General features: G+C 42.9%; 2 protein-coding genes across 5 annotated transcripts in view; one reads left to right on the forward strand and one right to left on the reverse strand.

The window, feature by feature from the left end:
• Nucleotides 1–20,581, reverse strand: part of ALG10 (ALG10 alpha-1,2-glucosyltransferase) — a 34,981-nt gene extending 14,400 nt beyond the window's left edge. Inside the window, exons 1-2 of the mRNA XM_082256809.1 lie at nt 20,455–20,581; nt 13,615–13,803 (exon numbers count right to left, since the gene is read on the reverse strand). Coding sequence (XP_082112935.1) covers nt 13,615–13,779 — 165 coding nt within the window. The 5' untranslated portion in view covers nt 13,780–13,803; nt 20,455–20,581. The remainder of the gene's footprint in view (nt 1–13,614; nt 13,804–20,454) is intronic.
• TPRKB (TP53RK binding protein) overlaps nt 20,518–26,052 on the forward strand; it is a 42,592-nt gene continuing 37,057 nt past the window's right edge. Inside the window, exons 1-2 of one of the 4 annotated variants that reach the window (XM_082256811.1) lie at nt 20,518–20,638; nt 25,053–25,132. The gene's annotated coding sequence lies outside the window, so the exon portion shown is untranslated. The other 3 variants (XM_082256810.1, XM_082256812.1, XM_082256813.1) reach the window with 3 other exon arrangements.

The raw sequence follows: 26,052 nt of genomic DNA on the forward strand, positions 1-26,052 counted from the left end.
ACACTGAAGAAATTACACTTTGCTACAATGTAAAGTAGTGAGTGTACAGCTTGTATAACAGTGTAAATTTGCTGTCCCCTCAAAATAACTCCACACACAGCCATTAAAGAGTTGTAAACCTCAGAAATTTTTTTTATTTTAAAAACGAACACCTGAAAGACAAACACGTAATGAGCTAGTATGCATCGCATACTAGCTCATTATGAAATACTTACCTTAGAACGAAGCCTCACAGTGCCGACCGCTCACCTGTCTCACAGGTGACATGTTTGGTCGCCCTTCTGGGTTTGCGTCATCCGGCCATCTGATTGGCTGGAACCGCGGTGACGTCACTCCAGCGCATGCGCGCGGGAGCCGGCGGTCACGGCACGGGGCTCTGAAGGAACGGCACGAGCGGCCGTTCCTTCACAGCGCATGCGCCAGTGATGTCACTGGCTGCATGCAAAGTAAATCTCTCCTAAATGGTACATGTTTAGGAGATATTTACAGCAGGCCTCGACAAACCCCGGGCGCCAGGTCGCATTTGCGACTAGAATTAGCGACCTGGCGCCTGGGGTGCCCTGCAGGAGGTGTCCTGTCCCTTTTGCTCCCCCACCTTCTTTCCCGAGTGCACGGACTTCCACGCCGTCCAAAAATTGAGGCCCCGGCTTTTCGGCCTTCTTCTGTGAGATGAGAGGCTAGGGGAACTGGCGCCCTCTTGTGGTGGCCGGGAGTAATGCATGATCTCAATGCGTTCCCTCTCATATGCTCTTTGGAAGGAGATGGGAAGTTTTTGCAGGCTTCATCTCTCTGTCCAGTTACCTTTGCTTAAAAGGTAAGTAGACAGGGAGTGTGGTTATTATTATTTATTTTTTTTTTTTTACATTTAAAAAAAATAAATAATAATTTTTTCTTTTTTTTTTTAATTATAAAAAAAAAAAAAAACATCTTTTTCTTTTTTTCAATTCTTATTATTAAAAAAAAAAAATTTATATATATATATATATATATATATATATATATTTTCTTTTTTTTTTCCTCATCGCCGTGCCACAGCCGAAGGCCCCTTTCACACGGGCTGTCTGATCAGGTCCGCCTGTCAGTTTTTCAGACAGACCTGATCGGACCCTTCATTCTCCTCTATGGAGCGGTAATCTGCCGCCATCTGATCCTGTCCTCCAAAAACAGATGGATGGTGGTTCTATTTTCTATCCATCCCGTGGATCGGATCAGATGGCATCGGATGGAAAGAGACAGTCTGTTTCCATCCAATTGCGCTATAGAGGAAAGTGGGGTTCTAGGTCGTATTAATGTGTAACTTTAGTATCCGTTTTATTAAATAAAGCTTGGTTTTTAGTTTAAAAAAAAAAAAACTGGCTCCTAACTTTTTTAGCTGGCTCCTAGATTTCAGGCAAATTTGTCAAGCCCTGATTTACAGTACCCATAGGTAAGCCTTATCATAGGCTTACCTATAGGTACAAGTTGCAGAGGAGAGTTTACTTCCTCTTTAATGTGCATTACTTGTGAGGAACTATTACAAACAGTAGTGATCCAAATATATACAATTTTAAATTAAACACCATTTCAAAATTAATATATTAGCATTGTTCATATTTTCCGGTGTTCTTTCAATCACCACGTGAAATAAGTGATCAAAATTCTTCTTGGTAAAAATGGATAATTTGAAACGCCGCTCTGTGTCAGCGTGCGTTCCACGGGTCGGACGTGACGAAACGGGAAATTATGTCGCTGTACCGGAAGCAGAGCGTCATTTCAAATTATCCAGGCCTAATGAGTGGATGCCGCTATGAGGCACAGGCAAATGTGAGTTTTTAAAATTTGATTTTAAACTTTTTAAATAAAAACGTTAATGCACGATCATTTGGCTTCACATTTTGTATTTTGGGAAAAACCTCTGGTATTTAATACCCTGCTGTGGTTGTGAGATCAATACCTCCTGATATTACACCCAGGGAGCTGGTGCAACGGTCTTTGCAGATCTAGATTGGAAAATCTTTGATTTAATCTTGGGATACAAGGAAAATTATTTTAAGCGATTTGGGTTCTGGGGGCCCGTAGCTATCTGGTGAGTGGACCTTTCACATCTAGGTGGCGGAACACTATTTATGAGCACCTATCGTTTTTACCAAGAAGAATTTTGATCACTTGGTGGTGATTGAAAAAAAAAAAAAAAAAAGACAGGAAAATATGGACAACGCTATTAATTTGATATGCGGTTTAATTTAAATTTATAAATGTGTATATTTGGATCACTGTTTGTAAAAGCGCCTCAAAAGTAATGCACATTTATTGTTTGGTAAACACCAAACTTGACAGCAGCTGTACTTATGGTTATATTTTACCTCACTAGAAGGAGGCACCATTTTAAATTAAATTAGACACCGCCATTATGGTCTAAACCGCTGTCAACAAAAGAGAGTACACCCCTAAGCAGAAATGTCCGAATTGGGCCCAATTAGCCATTTTCCCTACCAAGGGTCATGTTACTCAATAGTGTTACAAGGTCTCAGGCGTGAATGGGGAGCAGGTGTGTTAAATTTGGTGTCATCGCTCTCACTCTCTCATACTGGTCACTGGAAGTTCAATATGGCACCTCATGGCAAAGAACTATCTAAGGATCTGAAAAAAAATAATCGTTGCTCTACATAAAGATGGCCTAGGCCAGTGATAGCAAACCTTGGCACCCCAGATGTCTTCGAACTACATTTCCCATGATGCTTGTGCACTCTGCAGTGTAGTTGAGCATCATGGAAAATGTAGTTCCAAAACATCTGGAGTGCCAAGGTTCGTCATTACTGGCCTAGGCTATAAAGGTGATTGCCAAGACCCTGAAACCGAGCTGCAGCACGGTGTCCAATACCATACAGCGGTTTAACAGGACAGGTTTCACTCAGAACAGGCCTCGCCATGGTCGACCAAAGAAGTTGAGTACACATGCTCAGCGTCATATTCAGAGGTTGACTTTGGGAAATAGACGTATGAATGCTGCCAGCATTGCTGCAGAGATTAAAGGGGTGTGTGTGTGGGGGGGGGGGGGGGGGGTCAGCCTGTCAGTGATCAGACCATACGCCGCACACTGCATCAAATTGGTCTGCATAGCTGTCATCCCAGAAGGAAGCCTCTTCTGAAGATGATGCACAAGAAAGCCCACAGTTTGCTGAAGACAAGCAGACTAAGGACATGGATTACTGGAACCATGTCCTGTGGTCGGATGAGACCAAGATAAACCTACTTGAGCATCTGTGGGGCATTCTCAAAGGAAGGTGGATGAGCACAAGGTCTCTAACATCCACCAGCTCTGTGATGTTGTCATTGAGGCGTGGAAGGGGACTCCAGTGGCAACCTGTGAAGCTCTGGTGAACTCCATGCCCAAGAGAGAGTAAAGGCAGTGCTGGAAAAGAATGGTTGCCACATAAAATATGTACACTTTGGGCCCAAATTTGGACATTTCCACTTAGGGGTGTACTCACTTTTGTTGACAGCAGTTTAGACATTAATGGCTGCGTGTCGAGTTATTTTGAGGGGACTGCAAATTTACAATGGTAACTACTTTACATTGTAGCAAAGTGTAATTTCTTTAGTATTGTCACATGAAAAGATCTAATAAAATATTTCCAAAAATGTGAGGGGTGCGCTCAATTTGTGAGATATTGTAATATATATATATATATATATATATATATATATATATATATATATATATTATATACCCGCGATCCTGCGCGCAGCCGCTGCCCTATAGCAGTAAAACTGGTATTGGACGATCGTCAAGTGGTTAACGTACAAGTATAGGCAAACATCAAATTATGCAGTTCAGTACAGATTTGTGAAGCAACTTAGAGTATCTGTAATTCTGTTCAGCACAATTTCTTTTATACACTGGTCAAAACCGTAATTTGGTCAAGACAGTGACTAGATCATGAAGGAGCAGCAGCTAACATATGAGGTAATCTTTGTGCTCTCAGTAATTTCCATTTGTTAGATTCACAGCACTGTGCAAATCAGTATAGGCTGGCTAGTGCTGCCCATCTCTTCCTGCTACCAGTCTGAATACCATTATACAGGAGGTAACAGGATGATGGTAAAAGACAGATGTCATTTAACCACTTTTATACCTTTTGGGGGCACAACATTTTTTGATATTCAGCACTTTGCTACTTTAACTGGCAATTGCGAGCCATGCATCACTATTATAATTTTTTTTAACACAGTGACCTAAAAGTAAGAAATGTGGCTGCCGCTCAAGTCAGAGGTGGAATCCAAAGACAACCACAATGAGTGTTTATCAGGATGGGAGCTCGTCCCAGTTCTAAGATTCAATGTGGCAGAAAAAAATGTCAGTGAGCCGCACATAATGAAGCAGACACGTGTGAAAGAATGAATGGCAGCCTCAGGATTAGGCTCTGGGGGAGGAGCGAAATGCGTTGGCAGCATGGCCTGGCAGGTGGTAGTTGATCACTACTGGGTTATTTTTTTTCTTATAGAAATGAAAAAAGGGACAGCATTAAAAAAAAAAAAATAATAATAATAATAAATAAACTCTTTATACTGTTTTAAAACATATCCAACAAAATAAAAAAATTCTTCATATGCATAGGCCAAAACGCATTTTCTAGACGTCTTTGGTTAAAAAAAAAAAAAAAATATTAAACACCTATTGGGATATTTGTAATTAGTTTGTGCGAAAGAGTATAGTATATACAGTAAACCCCTGCTCCATCGCGGTTCAGTTTTTGCGGTCTCGGAATATTGCGTTTTTTTCTGTAATATTATTAAATCATTAAAAATAAAATTTTTGTGTTTTTCATAGCTCTTGTTCTGTCTCTCAGTATATTTTTTGTGTTTAAATGAGTTTCTATTGTTTTAAAAGTGTGTTTAAAGACCTTAAAATGCTTTTAAAAGTACAGTGAGTTAAACAAACATGCCTACAGTGTATTTTAATAGGGTTTTTCTATTTTGCGGATTTTCACTTTTCGCGGGTGGGTCCGGAACGTAACCCCCACGATGGAGAGGGGGGTTTACTGTATACTGGAATTTACGCATCAATGACACTATACTGTAATGGCGGTGAACCGCAACTTATACCAGAACTGTTATAGGTTGGCGGGCAATATAGTGCTAACAAACACTACCTGGAAGGGTCATTAACACTGATGACACTGACACAGTGATAATATTGTAAACTGACACTGTACTAATGACACTGGCTGGGAAGGGATTAACATCTAGGGGCAATTAATGGGTTAACTGTGTGACTAAATGTGTCATGTGTGGTACTTTTACCTTAGAATCTAGCTATTTTTTTTTTTCTCCCTGCTTTTCAGGAAGAGGAAACAGCCAGATCACTGTTCACAGTTCTGTGTGTGTAAACATAGAACCCCGTTTGTGATGAGGAGAGACAGCCATCCAATTGACCCAATCTGAAATCATTGGCTGATAACTGCTGCCAAACTCGTGCTCTGTCCAATCACAGCATGGGTCGGCAGGGGGCGCACGTATGCATACCCCGAACACGAAAGAAGGCCATCACATACACGCACATGATCGTGCCTGTAGCTGCCACCCCCTCGCAACATATTTACTGTGAGCGGTCAGCAGGTAGTTAAAAATGCATTGCATGCAAACTTTTCCTTTTATCGAATGCATAACAGAATTAAACTGGGCTGTTGTATATTTGCCTACATTTACACATAACAAGTGACAAGACAGACGTAGTGGCTTACATCAACAAATGTTCGCAAACATCTACATTTTAGCAAGCCATCTGGCTTTTTTTTTTTTTTCAGATAGCATGAGAAAGTGTTAAAACATCTGCTAGGTTTATAGTGCGGTGCCCCCATTAGGAAGATCCACTCTCTTTGGCCCGGTTGCATTTACCTCCAGTACAAATAGTGATGGAAAATCCAAAAATGTAAGAGTTGTCTAAAAAGCTGGTGAGGTAAAATCTTTCAATATGCACACCTGGTCCGCTGACAACTGTCCAAGAAGAGATTTACCCAGTGCTTTGGAGACCATTCTTTTTTACATACTGTTGTGTCTGTAGGACAGAAACTGAAAGAAAATGTCCCAAAAAGAGAACGAGAACAAAAAAAAAAAAAAAAAAAACTTTACTACTTCCAAAAGAAAAAATAAAACAAATTGGTTTAAACGTACACTTTAACCACTTCTGGATCAGAAGATTTTAACCCCTTAAAGACCAGGCCATTTTTTGCAATTTGGCACTGCGTGACTACAGTATCTCATAAAAGTGAGTACACCCCTCACATTTTTGTAAATGTTTTATTATAACTTTTCATGTGACAACACTGAAGAAATGACACTTTGCTACAATGTAAAGTAGTGAGTGTACAGCTTGTATAACAGTGTAAATTTGCTGTCCCCTAAAAATAACTCAACACACAGCCATTAATGTGTAAACTGCTGGCAACAAACGCGAGTACACCCCTAAGTAAAAATGTCCAAATTGGGCCCAATTAGCAATTTTCTCTCCCTGATGTCATGTGACTCGTTAGTGTTAAATTTGGTGTCATCGCACTCACTCTTTCATACTGGTCACTGGAAGTTCAACATGGCACCTCATGGCAAATTTTTGCCCTACATAAAGATGGCCTAGGCTATAAGAAGAATGCCAAGACCCTGAAACTGAGCTGCATGGTGGCCAAGACCATACAGGGGTTTAACAGGACAGATTCCACTCAGAACAGGCCTTGCTTTGGTCAATCAAAGCAGTTAAGTGCACGTTCGCAGCGTCACATTTTTTTTTTTTCTTTGGGAAATAAATGCAAGAGTGCTGTCAGCATTGCTGCAGAGGTTGAATGGGTGGGGGGGGGGGGGGGGGGGGGAGTCAGCCTGTCAGTGCTCAGGCCATCTGTGGGGCATTGGGCATTCTCAAAGGGAAGGTGGAAAAGTGCAAGGTCTCCAACATCCACCAGCTCCTTGATGTCATCATGGAGAAGTGGAAGAGGAATCCAGTGGCAACCTGTGAAGCTCTTGTGAACTCTATGCCCAAAAGGGTTGAGGCAGTGCTGGAAAATAATGGTTGCCACACAAAATATTGACACTTTGGACATTTTCACTTAGGGGTGTACTCACTTTTGTTGCTAGCGCTTTAGACATTAATGGCTGTGTGTTGAGTTATTTTGAGGGGACAGCACATTTACACTGTTATACAAGCTGTAAACTCACTACTTTACATTGTAGCAAAATGTCATTTCTTCAGTGTTGTCACATGGAAAATGTGAGGGGTGTACTCACTTTTGTGAAATACTGCATGACTGGTAATTGCGCGATCATGCAATGCTGTACCCAAACTAAATGCATGTCCTTTTTTCCCCCACAAATAGAGCTTTCTTTTGATGGTATTTGATCACATCTGCGCTTTTTATTTTTTGCAATATAAACAAAAAAAGGCAGAGAAAAAAAAAGAAAAAAAGAAAGACATTTTCTATTTTTTCTTATAAAAAAAAATATCCAATAAACTCAATTTTATGTCATACATTCAAGCCAAAATGTATTTAGCTACATGTCTTTGATAAAAAAAAATCTCAATAAGCGTATATTTATTGGTTTAAGCAAAAGTTATAGCGTCTACAAACTATGGTATATATACACTGGAATTTTCACAGCTTTTACTTTCTGACTGCCTATCTCATTTCTTGAAGTGCTAAAATGGCAGTGCAGTTGAAAAAAAAAAAAAAAAACAACAACCAAAATTACCCCTTTTTGGAAAGTAGCCCAAGGAATTTTCTGAGAGGCATGTTGAGCCCATTGAATATTTAATTTTTTTGTCACAGGTGTTTGAAAAACAAAAAGTTTTTTTTTTTTTTTTTTTTACATAAAGTGGTCATTGAAATGATATATTGCTCACACATGCCAGGGATATATATGGAATTACATACCAAAATACACTTTGCTGCTTCTCCCGAGTACAGGGATACCCCATATGTGAGACTTTTTGCCAGTCTAGCCGCGTACAGGACCCCGAAAACCAATCACTGCCTTCAGGCTTCCTAAGGGCGTAAATTGTTAATTTCACTCCTCACTACCTATCACAGTTTCGGAGGCCGAAACCCCCCCAAATGACCCCTTTTCAGAAAGTAGACATCCTAAACTATTTGCTGAGGCATTTTGAGCATTTTGCAGATGTTGCTTTTTAGCACAAAAAGTTTTGAAAATTAAAAAAAAAAAAAAAAAAAAAAATACATTTTCCTTTTCTTTATTTTCTAAAACAAATGAGAGCTGCAAAATACTCACCATGCCTCTTAGCAAATACCTTGGGGTAAAAAAAACAAAAAACAAAACACATTTTTGTCATTTTCCCGAAATTTGTGGCAAAATATAAAATATTCCATGAACTCAACATGCCTATCAACAAATAGTTTGGAGTGTCTACTTTCCGAAATGGGGTTATTTGGGGGGTGGGGGGGGGGGGGGGATTTGTGCCATCTTGACATTTCAGAGCCTCTGAAACTGTGATAGGTCGTGAGGAGATAAAATAAGCAATTTACGCCCTTAGAAATCCTGAAGGCGGTGATTGGATTTCGGGGGTCCAGTACACAGTTAGGCTCCCAAAAAGTGTCACACATGTGGTATCCCTGTACTCAGGAGAAGCAGCAGAATGTATTTTGGGGAGTCATTCCACAAATTCCCATGGCATGTGTGAACAATACATCCTATCCTCTGCCCTTAAAGCATCTGACCACACCAAGATTGGCGTGATAAGATGCTTTCCCAATGGCGCTGTTTATTTCTGGCGAAACCAAAGTCATGAAATGCTCGTAGCTTCCTTTATCTTAGGCCATAGAGATGATTAGAGCCATTCTGGTCTCCAATCAGTTCTATGGTCAGCTGACGGAACCACCAGCTGCAGTCTCGGGTTACTCAGTGGGACAGGAGAGCCCAAGAAAACCGTGGAAGGTGGCAGGAGTCCCCTCCCACTGCTTGTGAAAGCAGTTTAGCAGCTAATTATCTGCTAGGATTGCTTTTACATGAAAGCCAACCGCTGGCTGTAAAAAACATTACCAGAAAGTGTGTGGTATGTCCATCTTTAGACCTTTCAGCATCTACCCACTTAATGATGGGCAGGCAACCTTTTTTTTTTTTTTTCCCGTTCACCCCATGGGCTGAACGGGAAAAAAAAAAAAAAACACCATAGCAGATTCCTCCATTCACATTGATCAAGGTGGATGACGAAATCTCTGCCAAGAAAAAAAAGTGTTAAAAAAAAATATATGGCAGCGAATCACAGGGGAGAGCCACCCTCTGTGTCCATCCCAACCGCTATGCTTCGCCATATATGCTCTCTTTTATTTTTTATTTTTTTTTTAACTGCGGTGGCAAAATCCCCTCCTACAGTGCTGCAATCATTGATTTACGTATATTGTGAGAGCAAACGCTGTTACTGTTAGAACAAATCAGTGCTGCAGCTGATGGGTGTATCTGCAAAGCAAACAATTGTTAACAATAAAACACAGTAACAATAAAAGATTACAATATAATAGTATACAGTGCAGTAAAACAGTAGAATGGTGGTATCTGCAAAGAAAACTATGATTAACAATGAAAAACAGTAAGAAAACATTAAAGGTATAACAGTACAATATAAAAGTACAGTATAAGTAGAAAAGTAGAGTAAGAACAGAAAATTAACTCAATAAAAACGACAAACATTTTTTGGCTATTTTTTTTTTTTTATTTACACTTTTTTTGTAACTAAAAAAAATAAAAAATAAAACTGTTCCAGGCTAGAGTCTCTCAAAATGAGAAAGCCAACATCTTTTTGGAGACCCTGTGTGAAAGTGTGCACTAGACTGTGCCGTGCTGTACCTGGACTGCGTTAGAGCAGTGGTCCTAAACTCCGGTCCACAGGGCCCACTAACAGGCCAGATTTTAAATATTACCTTGGGGAGATGCAGACTAGAGTACTGCAATCACTGAGCAGCAAATTATATCACCTGGGATGCATTTTAGTTATCTTGCAAATCTGGCCTGTTAGTGGGCCCTGTAGGCCAGGGTTGAGGACCACTGCGTTAGAGGTAGGCTTGTGACGGTATCAGATTTTCATGCTGCGATTAATTGATTAAGGTTTTGCCACGGTATACGGTATTATCACGGTATTCAATTATTAAATTTCCACCTCACATGAATTTCATTGCTGAATTTAGGGACTTTGGTTCACTTATGCACATTATTATATAGTCAGTCAGTAGAGACTCTGTGAACCAGGCCTAAAATAGGTCATCAAGCAGTGTCTGGCCTAACTGGTGATAACTGGTCCTGGCGCTCGGCTCCGATCTGATAGCCTGGTCATTAAGGGGGAAAATCCTTGTGGTCAAGAAGTGGTTAAACCTGAAGGAGGTGTTGTTATTTATAAATTACTTTACTATTGCTTTAGGCCTGGTTCACATGTATGCGGGTTGGCGGCCCACATTTGCACAGGCATGGCAGACCATTAATTTCCGCAGAAAAAAAGGTGTGCATGCAGCATTTTTTTAAATTTCAGTGGCCTTGAAATCCATCCTGCTTTTGCACCATGCGACTTGCCTGCAGTTCCTGCTCTGGCAAGCTTTCTGCGTTTTTTTTATATACGTGGGCACGGCATTTAAAAACACAGTTTGCGTGTGCAGCAACGGCAGGTAAGTCGCATGGTGCAAAAAGATGGATTTCACGGCCACTGCATTTTTTTTAAATTCTGCATGCGCTTTTTTCAGCCGAAAACGCAGGCATAGCAGCTCAAGCCCATTCAAATCAATGGGCTGCTATGCCTGTGCAAATGTGGGCCCCCAACCCGCATACATGTGAACCAGGCCTAAAGCAATAGTAAAGTCATTTATAGATAAAAACACCGCTCCTCCCGCAGGTTTAACCACTTCTGGACCGCAAGGATTTGCCCCTTTAAAGACCAGGCCATTGGATCAGAGCGCCAGGACCAGTCATCACCAGGTAGGCCAGATACTGCTTGATGGCTATATAATAATGTCGTGTGTGTGTGTGTGTGTGTCGAATCTTCCTTGTATTAGCAGTGTTTCTGTCTGTCTGGGCCCTGGAAGAAGCATGTGGGTGTGTGCTGAGTGGGAGTCGTCTGATTGGTTACAGGGAGGAGCTAAGTCTCTCACTCTAGGATCATATTACCAGAGCTGTTTCTATTGAGTGAGTGAGTCATCCAGCTCACTGAAATGTATCTATTCAAAGGTCAGACTTGAGGAGCAGATTTAGGGCTCTTTCACACGGGCGGTCCGATCAGATCCGCCTGTCAGTTTTTTAGGCGGATCTGATCGGATCCTCCATGCAGCTCTATGGGGCAGCGGGTGTCAGCGGAGGTCACCTCCGCTGACACCCGCTGCCATCCGCATCCGATCCTGTGCTGAAATCTGGATGGATGGAAACCCTATTTTTCCATCCGTTCAGTAATCGGAGCGGAGCGGATCTGATGAGAGCGGACAAGCGGTCCGCTCTCATCCGATCCCCCATAGAGGGCAGCGGGTGCTGAGACACCTCCCTCTCCGCTCTGCAAGCGGAGACGGAGCTGTCATCTGCCCGGCTCAGCGGGGATCGCAGATCGATCCCCGCTGAGCAACACGGATCCGCCTGCGGAGGCGGACCGTGTGAAAGAAGCCAAAGACGGTATTTTAAAAATGCCACAATAACAATACCGTGGGTATGCAATACCGTGATATATCGAATTACCGAAAACCGGCATATGTCTAGTTAGAGGACAGAACGAACGAAAACATTCCGTGTGTCCCTCCACTTCACTGCAAGCAATTTATTACACTTTAAGCCGGCGGACCTTCAGAGCTCTTTGCCGGAAAGTAACTCCCGCGCGCATGCGCGGGAGTGATGTCATCTTGGCTCCGGCCATTCACAGCGCCGGAGCTGCCGAACCAGGAAGAGACGCAGAGGGAACATGACGGCTCCCTCAGCGGTGATCTGGTGACCGCGTCGGGGCTTCGTTTTAAGGTAAGCATTTCATAATGAGCTAGTATGCGATGCATAGTAGCTCATTATGCCTTTCTCCTGCAGGGTTTGTTTTTTTTTTTTTTTTTTAGGCGAGTATACAGCCGATTGAAACCTCTTGACCTCATATCTGGCACGCTTGCTGGGAAGAAACTGTTTGAAAGCAAGGCAGCCAGAAAATGTAATCAGGGACTTAACATAGACAACTTGTTAGGGCATATACAAGGCTGCAAACTTCTGGTTGAAGTGAATGAGGGGCCGAATTTTGTTGACCTGGTCGCATCCAGGGTCACCCCGAGGACGACAGAATTCATGGTCACTAAAGTGCATGAACTGCAAGATTTGCTTGCATCTAGTCCTGGCCATGGCAGCAGAGAACATGGGCATATGATGAATTGGGTCAGTGGACCAATATGACCGCAACTCACTCTTTTTAGTAATGCCAATGAGGAGGGATAGGCCCAGAAAGGTTTTCAATTCAGGAACAGTGATACGTTTCCATGAAAATTCTCTTGCAAGGGTCAAATTTGGATTTGCGGCGATGAATTGATTGGCATATAAATTGCTTTGGTCCACAATAGATCTGTAAAGATCTTCTGTGAAAAACAGCTCAAAAAACCAATGGGGGGGGGGGAACCAGCTGTTTCCACCCAAATCATTGCGGGGAAAGCGGGGGGCGCGCATGTGCCCCCTAGCTCTGCGCGCATGCGACGTATAGTTATGTCGCTTGCGCAGTCAAACCGCCTTGCCGCAGTAAAACTGCAGCGGGCAATGGGCAACTGGTTAATAATGTAGTGCATACCGCCATGGAATTTTCAACAATGCAACAATCAACATCAGCTTCACTGCATTTACACTTCAATACACTACTGAAGCCGTAATCAAATTAGGATTGGACTTCCTGAGCCACTTCACTTTGTACATTGCTCTTTGCCATACTAAATAGGCCTAAAGCGGTTTTAAAGGAGGTCATTTTTTTTCCCCCTTTTAAATTAAAATAAACATAATTACCAAAAACCAACCTGCGCTACATGAACCTAAACCTACAAAAATATTCCTGTTGCTGCTGTTCATTTTGTAATCCTTATAAAGTGCATTAACCACAGCGCAAAACAGTAATGTGTTCATTAATCACAATAATCAATATCAGTGCAAACAAAATGTGCATAAAATATAATAAATTATCCAAAAATAAAAACCACAACAAACGTTATAGAATACATGGTATTGCATAGTGCAGCCCCAAACCTCCTTATTTGGGGTCCCCCGCTGGTGCTCTTGGCTTCTCCTCTTCTGGGTCTGGCCCAATAGCAAGCCTGTTCTATGGGAGCGGACATGCATGCTGAATCCCAAGCCAGGCTGTATGCTCCCACTGACACAGAGTGGCTCGGCCCCACCCAACGCTCTCTGTGCTCACAGGATTTGACTGAGAGCAGCAGGAGCCAATGGCTCCTACTGCTCTCAGCCAAGCTTGGGAGAGCAGGGAGAGAAGACTGGCAGATGAGCATAGCACTTAGGTAAGTATTTGGGGGGGGGGGGGGTGAAGGGCACAGGAAATGGCAAAATGTTTTCTACTTTAATGCAGGAAATGCGTAAGATAAAAAAAAAAAACACAACACTGTTTACCATTCTAACCACTTTAAGTACTATTAGGCTTACCTGATTAAAGTGTCCCTGGCAGTACTGCTGAGCTTGAGGGATGTGGAAGACTTCATCCATGTATGGGTCTCTCTGTTCTCGTGTGATTTTTGAGAACAGTAGGCTGGATAGAAGAAAACAGCCGCTGAACAGGGCAGAAAAGTAATAGCCTACAAGTTTGTCCATTCTTTACGATACAGCAGTCCGAGTCTGGAAGAGAAAAGGCCATTAGAGGAAAATCAATACGTGCCACAGTGAAAATACAGCAATTTACATCTAAAAAGTTGTGGTAAAAAAGTGAAATGTTCCTGCAGATAACGTCACCAGCCTCTAGTCCAGTGGTTCTCAATTCCGGTCCTCGGGACCCACTAACAGGCCAGATTTTAAGTATTACCTTGGGGGATGCAGACTAGAATACTGCAATCACTGAGCAGCAAATGAGATCACCTGTGATGTAATTTAGTTATCTTGCAAACCTGGCCTGTTGGTGGGTCCCGAGGACCGGAATTGAGAACCACTGCTCTAGTCTGCTCATAGACCACATTTTCTGTTTCAGATATTCAGAAAAGGATAAGAGTTGTGCTTGGGAAAAAGCCTTAATGGGATGGGGGAGGGGCATATTTGTCAAGCTCAAGACAAAAAAGAAAAAATGCACGACAAGATTTTAATTAAATTTCATCTCATAGTCAAATCAAAGTGTTGGGTAATTCATCAAGGAGCTTAGATTTCCGTGTGGTTTTCTTTTACCAAAGACATGTAGCAGAAGACATTTTAGCCAAGAGATTTTACTTTTTAATTTTTTTGGATATGCTTTATAGTAGAAAGTAAAAAATTATTTGTCTTTATTCGTTTATATAATAAATCCAGAGGTGATCAAATACCACTAAAAGAAAGCTCTATATGTGTGAAAAAAAAAAAATTATATAAATTTTGTTTGGGTTCAACGTTGCACCGCGCATTATCCAGTTAAAGTAGCACAGTGCCGAATAGTAAAAAAAAAAAAAAAAAAAAAAAAAATGGCCTGATCATGAAGTAGGTAAAACCTTCTGGAGGTGAATTGGTTAATCTACCCAAAATAAAATAAATAGGTTTTGCCTATTAGTTCTACTTTAAAGCTGAACACTAAGTAGATTTATAATATCTAAATATTAAAGCTCTGCAATTATGAATAAATCATTAAATGCATTTTTTGAAATGCCCCCAGTACCCAATTGAATCCCCAATACAGCTGTCTATGTCCTGTTAGGGAGATTTCCTTTCACTTCCTGTCCCAAAGGTGTTACAGTAAAGCCCCGTACACACGTACTGATTGTTGGCCGACCGATCGGCCGTCTTTTGTTGGTTGAAATGTGCTCTAGACTGCACACGAATTTTGTCGGCCAACAACAACCAACTGCAGAAGTGATGTCATGTTCTGGTCTACTTTCCGTGTGTTTTTTCTTCTCTGAGCATGCCCAGTCTTGCTCATCTGACTTGTCTGCCGAAATCTGTACTGACTGACGAACAATCGGCCGTTGTGGTGACGGCCAACAAAAATGTTATAGCATGCACACCAGATTTTATTCGGCCGAAAAGTCGCAGTCGGTTGTCGGAATCATCATACTAACAAGCCGAAAATCAGCCAATCGGGCGGCGGCCGAAAATTCACGGCCAACAATCGGTACGTGTGTACGGGGCTTAAGTTGGAAGAAGAAAACTTTACAAAGTGAGGAGAACTTCCTTTCCATATGGTTGTTGCTGGAACAGATGACACCTATGGAAGATTTCCCCTGCAGGTCTTGTTTTGGTTACAACTGTAATGCCTCTTTTTACACAGGTGGCATCTTCTACAACCCTCTGAAAATTGATCCTTGGTCCATAGCTCTTTTAAGGGTGCAAGAGCAGCTTCTAGGTGTTCAAGCAGCGATCCTTCTGCCTTCCCAATGCATTTTTTTCCCCCTTTCAAAATTTGTGCAACAAGCACAAAAAAAAAAAAAAAAAAGCATTTGACTTCAATGCACAAGTTTAACAGGCAGTAAGGTCCGTCACATTGGTTATATGTTTGATCCCTGATACCTTAAATAGTAGGTGTAGCCAACATCCCAAAGAGTAATTTAAAGCAAAATTTGGTGCCTCAGGCCAAAGAGGGTAGGACTTTAGGGGCTCAGTCAGGTAGTAGAATACGTAGAAAAAATCAAACTGTTGCAATTTATTGAAAACAATATAACATATATAACAATATAACATAATAATATGTACAAAATTCACAATTTGTGCCAATGGGTTATAGACCCATGTGAGAGGGTGAAAGTAAAATAAAGGAGTGACAATGTGAATGGTGACTTTAGAACTCTATCTGTTCTTGCTCATGCATGTGAGCTTATCTGAAACTTCCGACGCGTTTCAGCATTATTAGTAGTATATTGCCTTTATCAAGGAAAAGGGGGGGTCACCATGTCTGAAAGATATAGTGGATATATATCAAGAAAATGCTTGAATGATATGACATTATTTATAATTAATATAATGAGGTAGGTATGCACATACATGTGACTAGACAGTCGGATCCCAGACCTTTATATTTTCTGCTCTCCCAAAACTGATCACACAGGATTTTTGGAGGATTGGCTATCTGTAATGTAAGTGAATAACAGTGGTGGTGATGCAAGATATGTTTGATATAAATAAGGGAGTAATCTTCCACAGACTTACATGAGGTATAGGCACTTGGCATGTGTGGGGGGAACCCTTCTTGGTTTGCCTGAAATGTGACACACTAGGTCAGAATGTAAGTAAGTTAAGTGGTTGACTTTTATGGACCACTATAGAGAAAAGGGCTTGTCACTTACAGTTGTAAATAAACCGGCAGGGGGAGCCCCAGTTTTAAGGTTCCAGTGTTCTCAGAAACAGAGAGCCTATGGAGAGGGTATTCCTTCTTGGTTCAGCCTGCATTAGAATGATAATGGTACATTGTATTGGAGTCATGGGTGAATTGTTGCTTTAATAAACCACTGTGTGAAAGGCATGATCACTTACAATTGTGGAGGTACCGAGAATCTACCAGCAGGGGGAGCCCCGTTCAATGGTTCCGGTTGTTCCCTGGTAAATAAAGATGTGCAAGTGAGCCTTGAATGGAGGCATTTTGACACTTGAGAAAGTACATCCGACAATGCATAATGTCGCATTGTCGGATGAATAACTTACGATTGGTTGCAGGAAGAGGGGAGCGGTGTCCGAGAATAGCGCGTCCTGGGCGTCCGTAACGTTCCCTCTGCTAGAGGGAAGTGGCGCCCTGTTCAAAATCCCCGGCTATATATACCCACCTGCGCATGCGCATAGCGCATCCGAACGTCACGACGCTGATCCGGGAGGGTTATAACCCCTGTCAGATTTTTTTTTACTATTTGTGTCCAATTACTTCCTGTCCCATAGCCAAACGGGAAATGAGAGAAAATCCCTGCAAATTAACCACTTCCGGCCCACCCGCTGCAGTTTTACGTTGGTACTTTGACGTTAAATATTGGGGTTATGGCAGCAGATAGCTGCCCTAAAGCCGGTATTTGCTTTAAATTGCGGGCGGTCTGCTTTAACATAAGGGTGGTCCCAGTGGCGGATTCACCGCAGGATCACCCTTATGGGGGCGACAGAAGAGGTGCCTCCCCGCCTCTTCCCAGTCGTTTTTCCCGCTTACCGGGCCCGCTGGCAGCAGGGAGCACGATCCGGTCTGCTGTCCCCTCAGGCAGGAAGTCGAGTGAGGGCAAGATGGCCCGACTCTATGGCCTTGGAGGACTGGAACGACATCATTTGTTGCTTCCTAAAGAGCACACTTTTTTCATTATGGAAAAAAATTACTTTTTTTCTTTTTTAGCGTAGATGTGAGATCTGAGGATTCTATCACAAGGGAAGTTTACATTTCTTGTAATAGGAATAAAAGTGATCAAAAAATTTTAAAACAGTGTAAAAATAAAAGATGGAAATAAAAAAAAATTAAGCACCCCGTCAGCTTGCACGCAGAAGCAAACACATACACAAATCGCGCCCACATACGTAAACTGTGTTTATACCACACATGAGGTATCACTGCGATCGTTAGAACGAGAGCAAGAATTTGAGCCCTAGACCTCCTCTGTAACTCTAAACTGGTAACCTGTAGAAATTTTTAAAGTGTCGCCTATGGGGATTTTAAATAACCAATGTTTGTCGCCATTCCAGGAGCGTGCACAATTTTGAAGCATAACATGTTGGGTATCTATTTACTCGGTGTAACATTATCTTTCACATTATAGAAGAAAATTGAGCTATCTTTACTGTTTTCTAATTTTTTAATTCAAAAAAATTGCGTTTTTAAGACCACTGCACAAATACGGTGTAATAAAAAATATTGCAACAATCTCCATTTTATTCTCTAGGGTCTCTGCTAAAAAATATATAATGTTTGGGGGTTCTAGTAATTTTCTAGCAAAAAAAAAAAAAGATTTTAACTTGGAAACAACAAGTGTCAGAAAAAGGCCCGGTCCAGAAGTGGTTAAGGGAATTCCTTAGGGATCACCAGAACTGTTATCCCCATTGGAAGATTTCCCCTCTAACTTTTCTGGGGAGAAGCCAAAATTTGGAGTTTTCTGTCACTTTCAATGAGAATGGTAAAACTTTAACCACTTCCGCACCGCCTCGGGATCACTTTTATGGGTGCCCCCTCCCACAGCTTCTCGGTCGTTCTCCCCTCTTACTAGAGCCGTCGGTAGTGGGAAGAATGATCCGGTCCATCCATATCCCAGGCAGGAAGTCGAGTGAGTGCAAGATTGCTCCCACTCGACTCTATGGCCTTGGAGGACCGGAACGATGCCATGCGTCGCTTTCTCCCAACAGCCTTAAAGGACCAATTTTTTTTTCATGCTTTTAAGTGTAGATGTGAGATCTAAGGTCTTTTGGCCCCATATTTCACATTAAAGAGGACCTGTCCTGCTTATTTCTATTACAAGAGATGTTTACATTCCTTGTAACAGGAATAAAAGGTAATCAAAAATGTATTCAAAAAAAAAAAAAAAGGGGGGGGGGGGACAGTGAAAAAATAAAGGTAAAATAAAAAAGAAAAAAAAACTAAATAAATTTAAAGCACTCTGTCCCGCCGTGCTCGCGCGCAGCAGTGAATACATACGCAAGTCGCGCCCACATATGTAAACAGTGTTCAAACCAGACGTGAAGTATCGCCGTGATCGCGAGAGCATTTATTTGAGCCCTAGACTTCCTCTAACTTTAAACTGGTAACCTCTAGAAAATTTTAAAGCGTCGCCTACGGAGATTTTTAAGTACCAATGTTTGTCGCCATTACACAAGCGTGCGCAATTTTGAAGCGTGACATGTTGGGTATCTATTTACTCAGAGTAACCTTCTCTTTCACATTATAGAAAAAAATTGGGTTAACTTTACTGGTTTCTTATTTTTAAATCAAAAAAAGTGTATTTTTTCCAAAAAAACAATTGAGTTTGTAAGACCGCTGCGCAAATAAGGTGTGAAAGTATTGCAACGATCTCCATTTTATTCTCTAAGGTCTCTGTTAAAAAAAAAAAAAAAAAAAAATTATATAATGTTTGGGGGCTCTAAGTAATTTTCTTGAAAAAAAATACTGATTTTAACTTGTAAACAACAAACGTCAGAAATAGGCTTGGTCCATAGTAAAAGTAACCAGGCAGCATATATGCATGTCAAAATCCAGTCAGTGGGCTGAGCATAAAAAGAAGATATAAATGAGTAATGGCTGCACCCGGGGGGGGGGATCACGGGGACAGACAATGGTGGCAACCGGGGGAGTCCACGGTAAGGGTAATGACGGCAACCGGGGGGGGGGGGGGGGGGGGGGTTTGGTCCCCAGGACACGTAATGGCGGCAACCAGGTGGGAGGGGGGGTCACCGAGACGGGTAATAATGGCAACACCAGGGTGGGGTCACCGGGATGTGTAATGGCGGCAACCAGGTGGGGTGGGGTCACCGGGACGGGTAATGGCCGCAACCGGGGTGGGGGTTCACTGGGATGGGTAATAGCGCCAACTGGAGTCACCAAAACAGGAAATGGCAAAAAAAAAAAAAGGGGTCAACAAGACTGGAAATTGCAGCAACTGGGGTCACCGGGACGGGTAATAGTGGCAACAAGCAGGGGAGGGGGGGGGTTACCGGGACGGTTATGGCTGCAACCGGGGGGGGGGGGGGGGGAGTCACCGGAACGGGTAATGGCAGCATCCGGGGGTGGTCTTGGAGACAGGTAATGGTGGCAAGCGGGGAGTCACCGGGACAGGTAATGGCGGCAGCCGGGGGGGGGGGGTTTGGTCACCGGGACGGGTAACGGCGGCAACCGGGGGGGGTCACCGGGATGGGTAACGGCAGCAACCAGGTGGGAGGGGGGGTGGCCGGGATGGGTAATGATGGCAAAACCAGGGTGGGGTCACCGGGACGGGTAATGGCGACAACCGGGGGGGGGGTAACCGGGACGGGTAATGGCAGCAACCAGGTGGGAGGGGGGTCACCAAGATGGGTAATGATGGCAACACCAGGGTGGGGTCACCAGGAAGGGTAATGGCAGCAACTGGGGAGTCACCAAAACAGGAAATAGAAAACCAAAAAAAAAAAAAAACAGGGTCAACAAGACTGGACATTGCAGTAACTGGGGTAACAAGGACAGGAAGAAAACAAACACCTCATTCAAGTCCTGACCTTCCCCCGAAATCAGGGGAACTCTCACACTACGCATGGTTGTAAAAACCTGCCAGTGAGGGGCTCTTTTCCTCACTCTATCTAAGAATAGTACACAGAGTTGGATGGAGCTCTCTGTAGCGAGGCGGCGCTCACAGTCCTCCCAGTACTATAATGATAATAATAGAGCTCTCATACCAGAAACACCTTCCGCCAGCCAATCTGAGCCGTACTGTGGACTTCCGGTCCTCGGTGCACCCTGGATCTCTGTCCGTGCTCCGCTCTGCTCACAGGTTCCGCCTTCCTTTGTATCCCCCGGTAGAGAAGACTGGAGCACGCTGCTCTTGTAGCTGGGCTGCTTCCCTGACGGAGGGACTTTGTGGTATGTGGAAGGTGCAGTGTTGGCAGCTTTAGGGCTTGTGTCTGTCTTCCAGGTGAGCTCCGAGAGGCTGATAATAGACCTCCATAGATATTATGTGACTGGGGGAAATTCCATTTTTTACTGGATGTGTTTTATAGCAGAATTTAAAAACAATTGTTCCTTTTTTTCATAATTTTTGGTCGTTTTTTGTTTATAATGCAAAAAAAAAAAAAAGAGAGAAAAAATTGCAGTGGTGATAAAATACCACCAAAAAAGCCCTATTTATGGTAGAAAAGGGACAATTCTTTATTTTTTGGTATAGTGTAGCGTGGCTGTGCAATTGTCAGTTAAAGCGGTTGTAAACTCTATAAAAACAAAAAATTAAAAAAAAAAAAAACCTGCAAGACAAAGGCATAATGAGCTAGTATGCATCGCATACTAGCCCATTATGTGTAACTTACCTTAAAACGAAGCCCCGACACGGACCCCCGGACATCGCTGCGGGCGCTGCCATGGTCCCTCGTCGTCTCTTCCGGCTCCGGCGCGCTGATTGGCCGGAAGAGACGGCTCCGGCGCGATGATTGGCCGGAGCCGCGATGACGTTACTCCCGCGCATGCGCGCGGGAGTGATTTTTCCGGCAAGCTCCCGGCAACTTAATTGAAGGTCCCCCGGAACTTCAGAGCGCATGCGCCGCTCGCGCTGTAAATATCTCCTAAACCGTGCCGGTTTAGGAGATATTATTTGTACCTACAGGTAAGCCTTATTATAGGCTTACCTGTAGGTAAAAGTGTCAAAAAGCGGGATACTACCGCTTTAAAGTAACGCATTGCCTTGTAGCAAAAAATGGCCTGGTCAGGATGGGGGGTAATTGTTCTAGAGCTTAAGTGGTCAAAGCAGAACTTCATCCAAAAGAGAAGGTTCCGCTCTCCACCCCCCACGCCCACCATGCCATATTTGTAATATATTATTTTTGATAGGGCGGACGGTACAGGCTCTCTTCTCACATCTAGAGGATCTGAGCAGAATTTATCCTCCCCCACCACATCACAGGTCCTTGGAGGCTGTGGGACTATTCACAAAGCACAGTGCGGCACACTTACAAGCTGCAAGGAGTCACACCTGCTGTCCAAAAGTAGCATGTCCGGGACCAAAGTGATGAAACCGGCCCGGATCAGAACAAGGCTGGACCCCTTCGAAAGGGTAGTGTCTGTTTATTTAAAGTCAGCAGCTACAGTATTTGTAGCTGCTGATGTTTAATTTATGCACATATAATGGAAGCTCCTCTTTAAAAATGAATGGCACTGGAACGTGCAGGTGTGAATGGGGTCTAACGCTGAACTCCAGGTATGATCGGTATTCCATAGATACGTCAGTACAGCTTGGCATAATTTAATATGAATACCTCATATATGAGGGGCCACTGGGGAAGCTGACAACCACTGTAGTAGTTGGCACCACTGCAGTCATTACTTGTACTTACTTATCTATGTCCTGTTATGAGCTCAGAAGTGTTCTTATTAGGATCCCAACCCACATGTGTGAGCCTGCTAAGAATCTGTCACCTGTACAGGCCAATCATCTCTGGCCAGGGTATTCCCCACCCCCTGTATATATACAGATGAGGGGCAGAGAATGCCCTGCCACAGGTGATTGGCCTGTACAGATGACAGATTCTAGCAGGCTCATCACACATGTGGGTTCAGATCCTACAACCCCAATTCAAACCAATTGGGATGCTGTGTCCTGCAGTCCAAACATTTCACCAATTAAAAAAAATTTGGCGCATCTTGAAACAAAAAAAATGAGGCAAAGAAGGCCTAGGACAATCCTATATTAGGCAAGAATGGGACAACATGATATAGAGGTTGGTCTAAATAGCTTGCTGAGGATACAAAAAGTAGGGCAATAACTTCACAGCAAGATAAAAATGTTGACTTCCACCCTGGACCGGAAGCGATGTCATTATGTCTTCCAAGGCCATAGAGGCGATTAAAGCCTCTACTCTTTAAACGCCATTGTGACCAGCCGACGGCACGGTCAGATCATTTCTCGGGCGAGCTGGCAGAAAAGGTAAGCCAGAGAGGCACCCCCCTCATGAGCCGCTTGGAATGCTTTGACAACTATTCAAAGTTGACAACTATTTTCATAATCGATTAGTTGTCGATTAATCAATTAGTTGTTTCAGCCCTAGTCCACTCAATCCACAACCTTGACATCAGCAAACCGCTCACCCACACAACGCCATATACGCTGTCTACCATCTGCTCTGTACAGTGAAAACTGGGATTCATCCGTGACGAGAATACCTCTCTAAAGTGCCAGATGCCATCAAATGTGAGCATTTGCCCACTTAAGTCGGTTACGAGGACAAACTGCAGTCAGGTCGAGACCTTGATGAGGACGACGAGCATGCAGATGAGCTTCCCTGAGACTGTTTCTGACAGTTTGTGCGGAAAAACTTTTTGGTTATGCAAACCAACAACTGTCAAGGTGGCTGGTCTCAGACGATCCTGGAGGTGAAGATTCTGGATGTATAGGTCTTGGGCTGGTGTGGTTACACATGGTCTGTGGTTCTGAGGTCGGTTGGATGTACTGCCAAATTCTCTGAAACGCCTTTGGAGACGGCTTATGGTAGAGAAATGAACATTCAATTCATGGGCAACAGCTCTGGTGGACATTCCTGCAGTCAGCATGCCAATTGCACACTCCCTCAAAACTTGCAACATCTTTGGCATTGTGCTTTGTGATAAAACTGCACATTTTAGAGTGGCCTTTTTTCTCAGGTTTGAATGGGGAGCAGGTGTGTTAAATTTAGTGTTATCGCTCTCACTCTTCCATACTGGTCACTGGAAGTTCAACATGGCACCTCATGGCAAACCCTGTGAGGATTTGAAAAAAAAGAATAGTTGCTCTACATAAAGATGGCCTAGGCTATAAGAATATTGCCAAGACCCTGAAACTGAGCTGCAGCACGGTCAAGACCATACAGCGGTTTAACAGGACAGATTCCACTCAGAACAGGCCTCGCCATGGTCCACCAAAGTAGTTGAGTGCACATACTCAGCATCATATCCAGAGGCTGTCTTTGGGAAATAGACATATAAGTGCAGAGTTTAAAGGGGTGGGTAGGTCGGCCTGTTAGTTCTCAGGCCATACGCAGCACACTGCATCAAATTGGTCTGCATGGCTGTCATCCCAGAAGGAAGTCTCTTCTAAAGATGATGCACAAGAAAGCCCGCAAACAGTGTGCTGAGACAGTGTGAAGACAAGCAGACTAAGGACAGGGATTACTGCAACCATGTCCTGGGATCTGATGAGACCAAGATAAACTTATTTGGTTCAGATGGTGTCAAGTGTGTGTGGCGGCACCCAGGTGAGGAGTACAAAGATAAGTGTGTCTTGCCTACAGTCAAGCATGGTGGTGGGAGTGTCATGGTCTGGGGCTGCATGAGTGCTGCCAGCACTGGGGAAATACAGTTTATGGAGGGAACCATGAATGCCAACATGTACTGTGATATACTGAAGCAGAGCATGATCCCCTCCCTTCAGAGACTGGGCCGCAGTGCAGTATTCCAACTTGATAATGACCCCAAACACACCTCCAAGATGACCACTGCCTTGCTAAAGAAGCTGAGGGTAAAGGTGATGGACTGGCTAAGCATGTCTCTAGACCTAAACCCTATTGAACATCTGTGGGGCATTCTCAAACGGAAGGTGGAGGAGCGCAATATCTCTAACATCCACCAGCTCCAAGATGTCGTCATGAAGGAGTGGAAGAGGACTCCAGTTGCAACTTGTGAAGATCTGGTGGACTCCATACCCAATAGGGTTAAGGCAGTGCTGGAAAATAATGGTGGACACACAAAATATTGACACTTTGGGCCAATTTGGACATTTTCATTTAGGGGTGTACTCACTTTTGTTGCCAGCGGTTTAGACATTAATGGCTGTGTGTTGAGTTATTTTGAGGGGACAGCAAATAGAGAGAGAGAGAGAGAGAGAGAGAGAGAGAATGCATGACATCAGTGCCTGACCTCCCAAATGCACTTCTGGAAAGATGGTCAAACATTCCCATAGACACACTCCTAAATCTTGTGGACAGCCTTCCCAGAAGAGTTGAAGTTGTTATAGCTGCAAAGGGTGGGCCAACTCAATGTTAAACCCTATGGACTAAGACTGGGATGCCATTAAAGTTCATGTGTAAAGGCAGGCCTCATATATATATATATATATATGTATGTATGTGTACTGCAAAAACACACATCAACACGGTACTTTGAGAAAATTTGCACATGATGCTTATGATGGTGCCAGTCTAACGACTGCAAAGGGACGTCAGCACATGATGTATATTTTGGCTGCTGAGCTAAGTTTCTTTGGCAGACCACTGTGTTTTCCGTCGTCAGCATTGCCTGCTTCTCTATGTTTCTCCAGAAGCGCTTGGACAGCACTTATGGAAAAACCTGCCTTCCTTGAAATTTCTGTTTTGTAATGGCGTTGTTGATGTAATAAAGGTTAGTTTACACATCCGTTGATTAGTAATACATATTAAAGCACCTACTGCTTTAACATACATTTTGTTATGTGTTTTTGATGCTTTTGTCATGCTTCTTTGAAATTTTATCGATGGGAAATTGCCTGTGTGTGTTTGGTTTTATATTTGTTTTAACCACTTCAGCCCCGGAAGTTTTTACCCCCTTAATGACCAGGCAATTTTTTGCAATTTTCCCACAAACAGAGCTTTCTTTTGATGGTATTTGATCACCCAAAAAGTGTATATTAATTGGGTTGCTCAATAGTTATAGCGTTTACAAACTATGGGATAGATTTATGGACTTTTTATTTTTTTTTTTTTTTGTATTAGTAATGGCGGCAATCAGTGATTTTTAGCGGGACTGCGACATTGCGGCAGACAAATCTGACATCTCATCAGTGCTAAATAATATGCACTGTTACAGTATAAAAAGTTACATAGTTAGTCAGATTGAAAAAAGACACAAGTCCATCTGGCGCAACCAATTTAAAAAAAAAAAACAGTAATGAAAACCCAACCATACAATCCCATATACACAATCCTATACCCGCAGTTGATCCAGAGGAAGGCGAAAAAACCCCAGCAAAGCATGATCCAATTTGCTACAGCAGGGGAAGAAAATGCCTTCCTGATCCCCTGAGAGGCAAATGGATATTCCCTGGATCAACTTTACCTATAAATATTAGTATCCAGTTTTATTATTTACACCTAGGAAAGAATCCAGGCCTTTTTTTAAAGCAATCTAGTGAGCTGGCCAAAACCACCTCTGGAGGGAGTCTATTCCACATTTTCACAGCTCTTACGGTGAAGAAACCTTTCCGTATTTGGAGATGAAATTTGTTTTGTTTAAGTGAACAACTCAACACCAAGTTCACTATATGGACTCCTTATGTATTTATA

Source organism: Pelophylax lessonae (assembly GCF_965119305.1).
Source record: "Pelophylax lessonae genome assembly, chromosome: 4".
Classification (NCBI taxonomy): domain Eukaryota; kingdom Metazoa; phylum Chordata; class Amphibia; order Anura; family Ranidae; genus Pelophylax; species Pelophylax lessonae.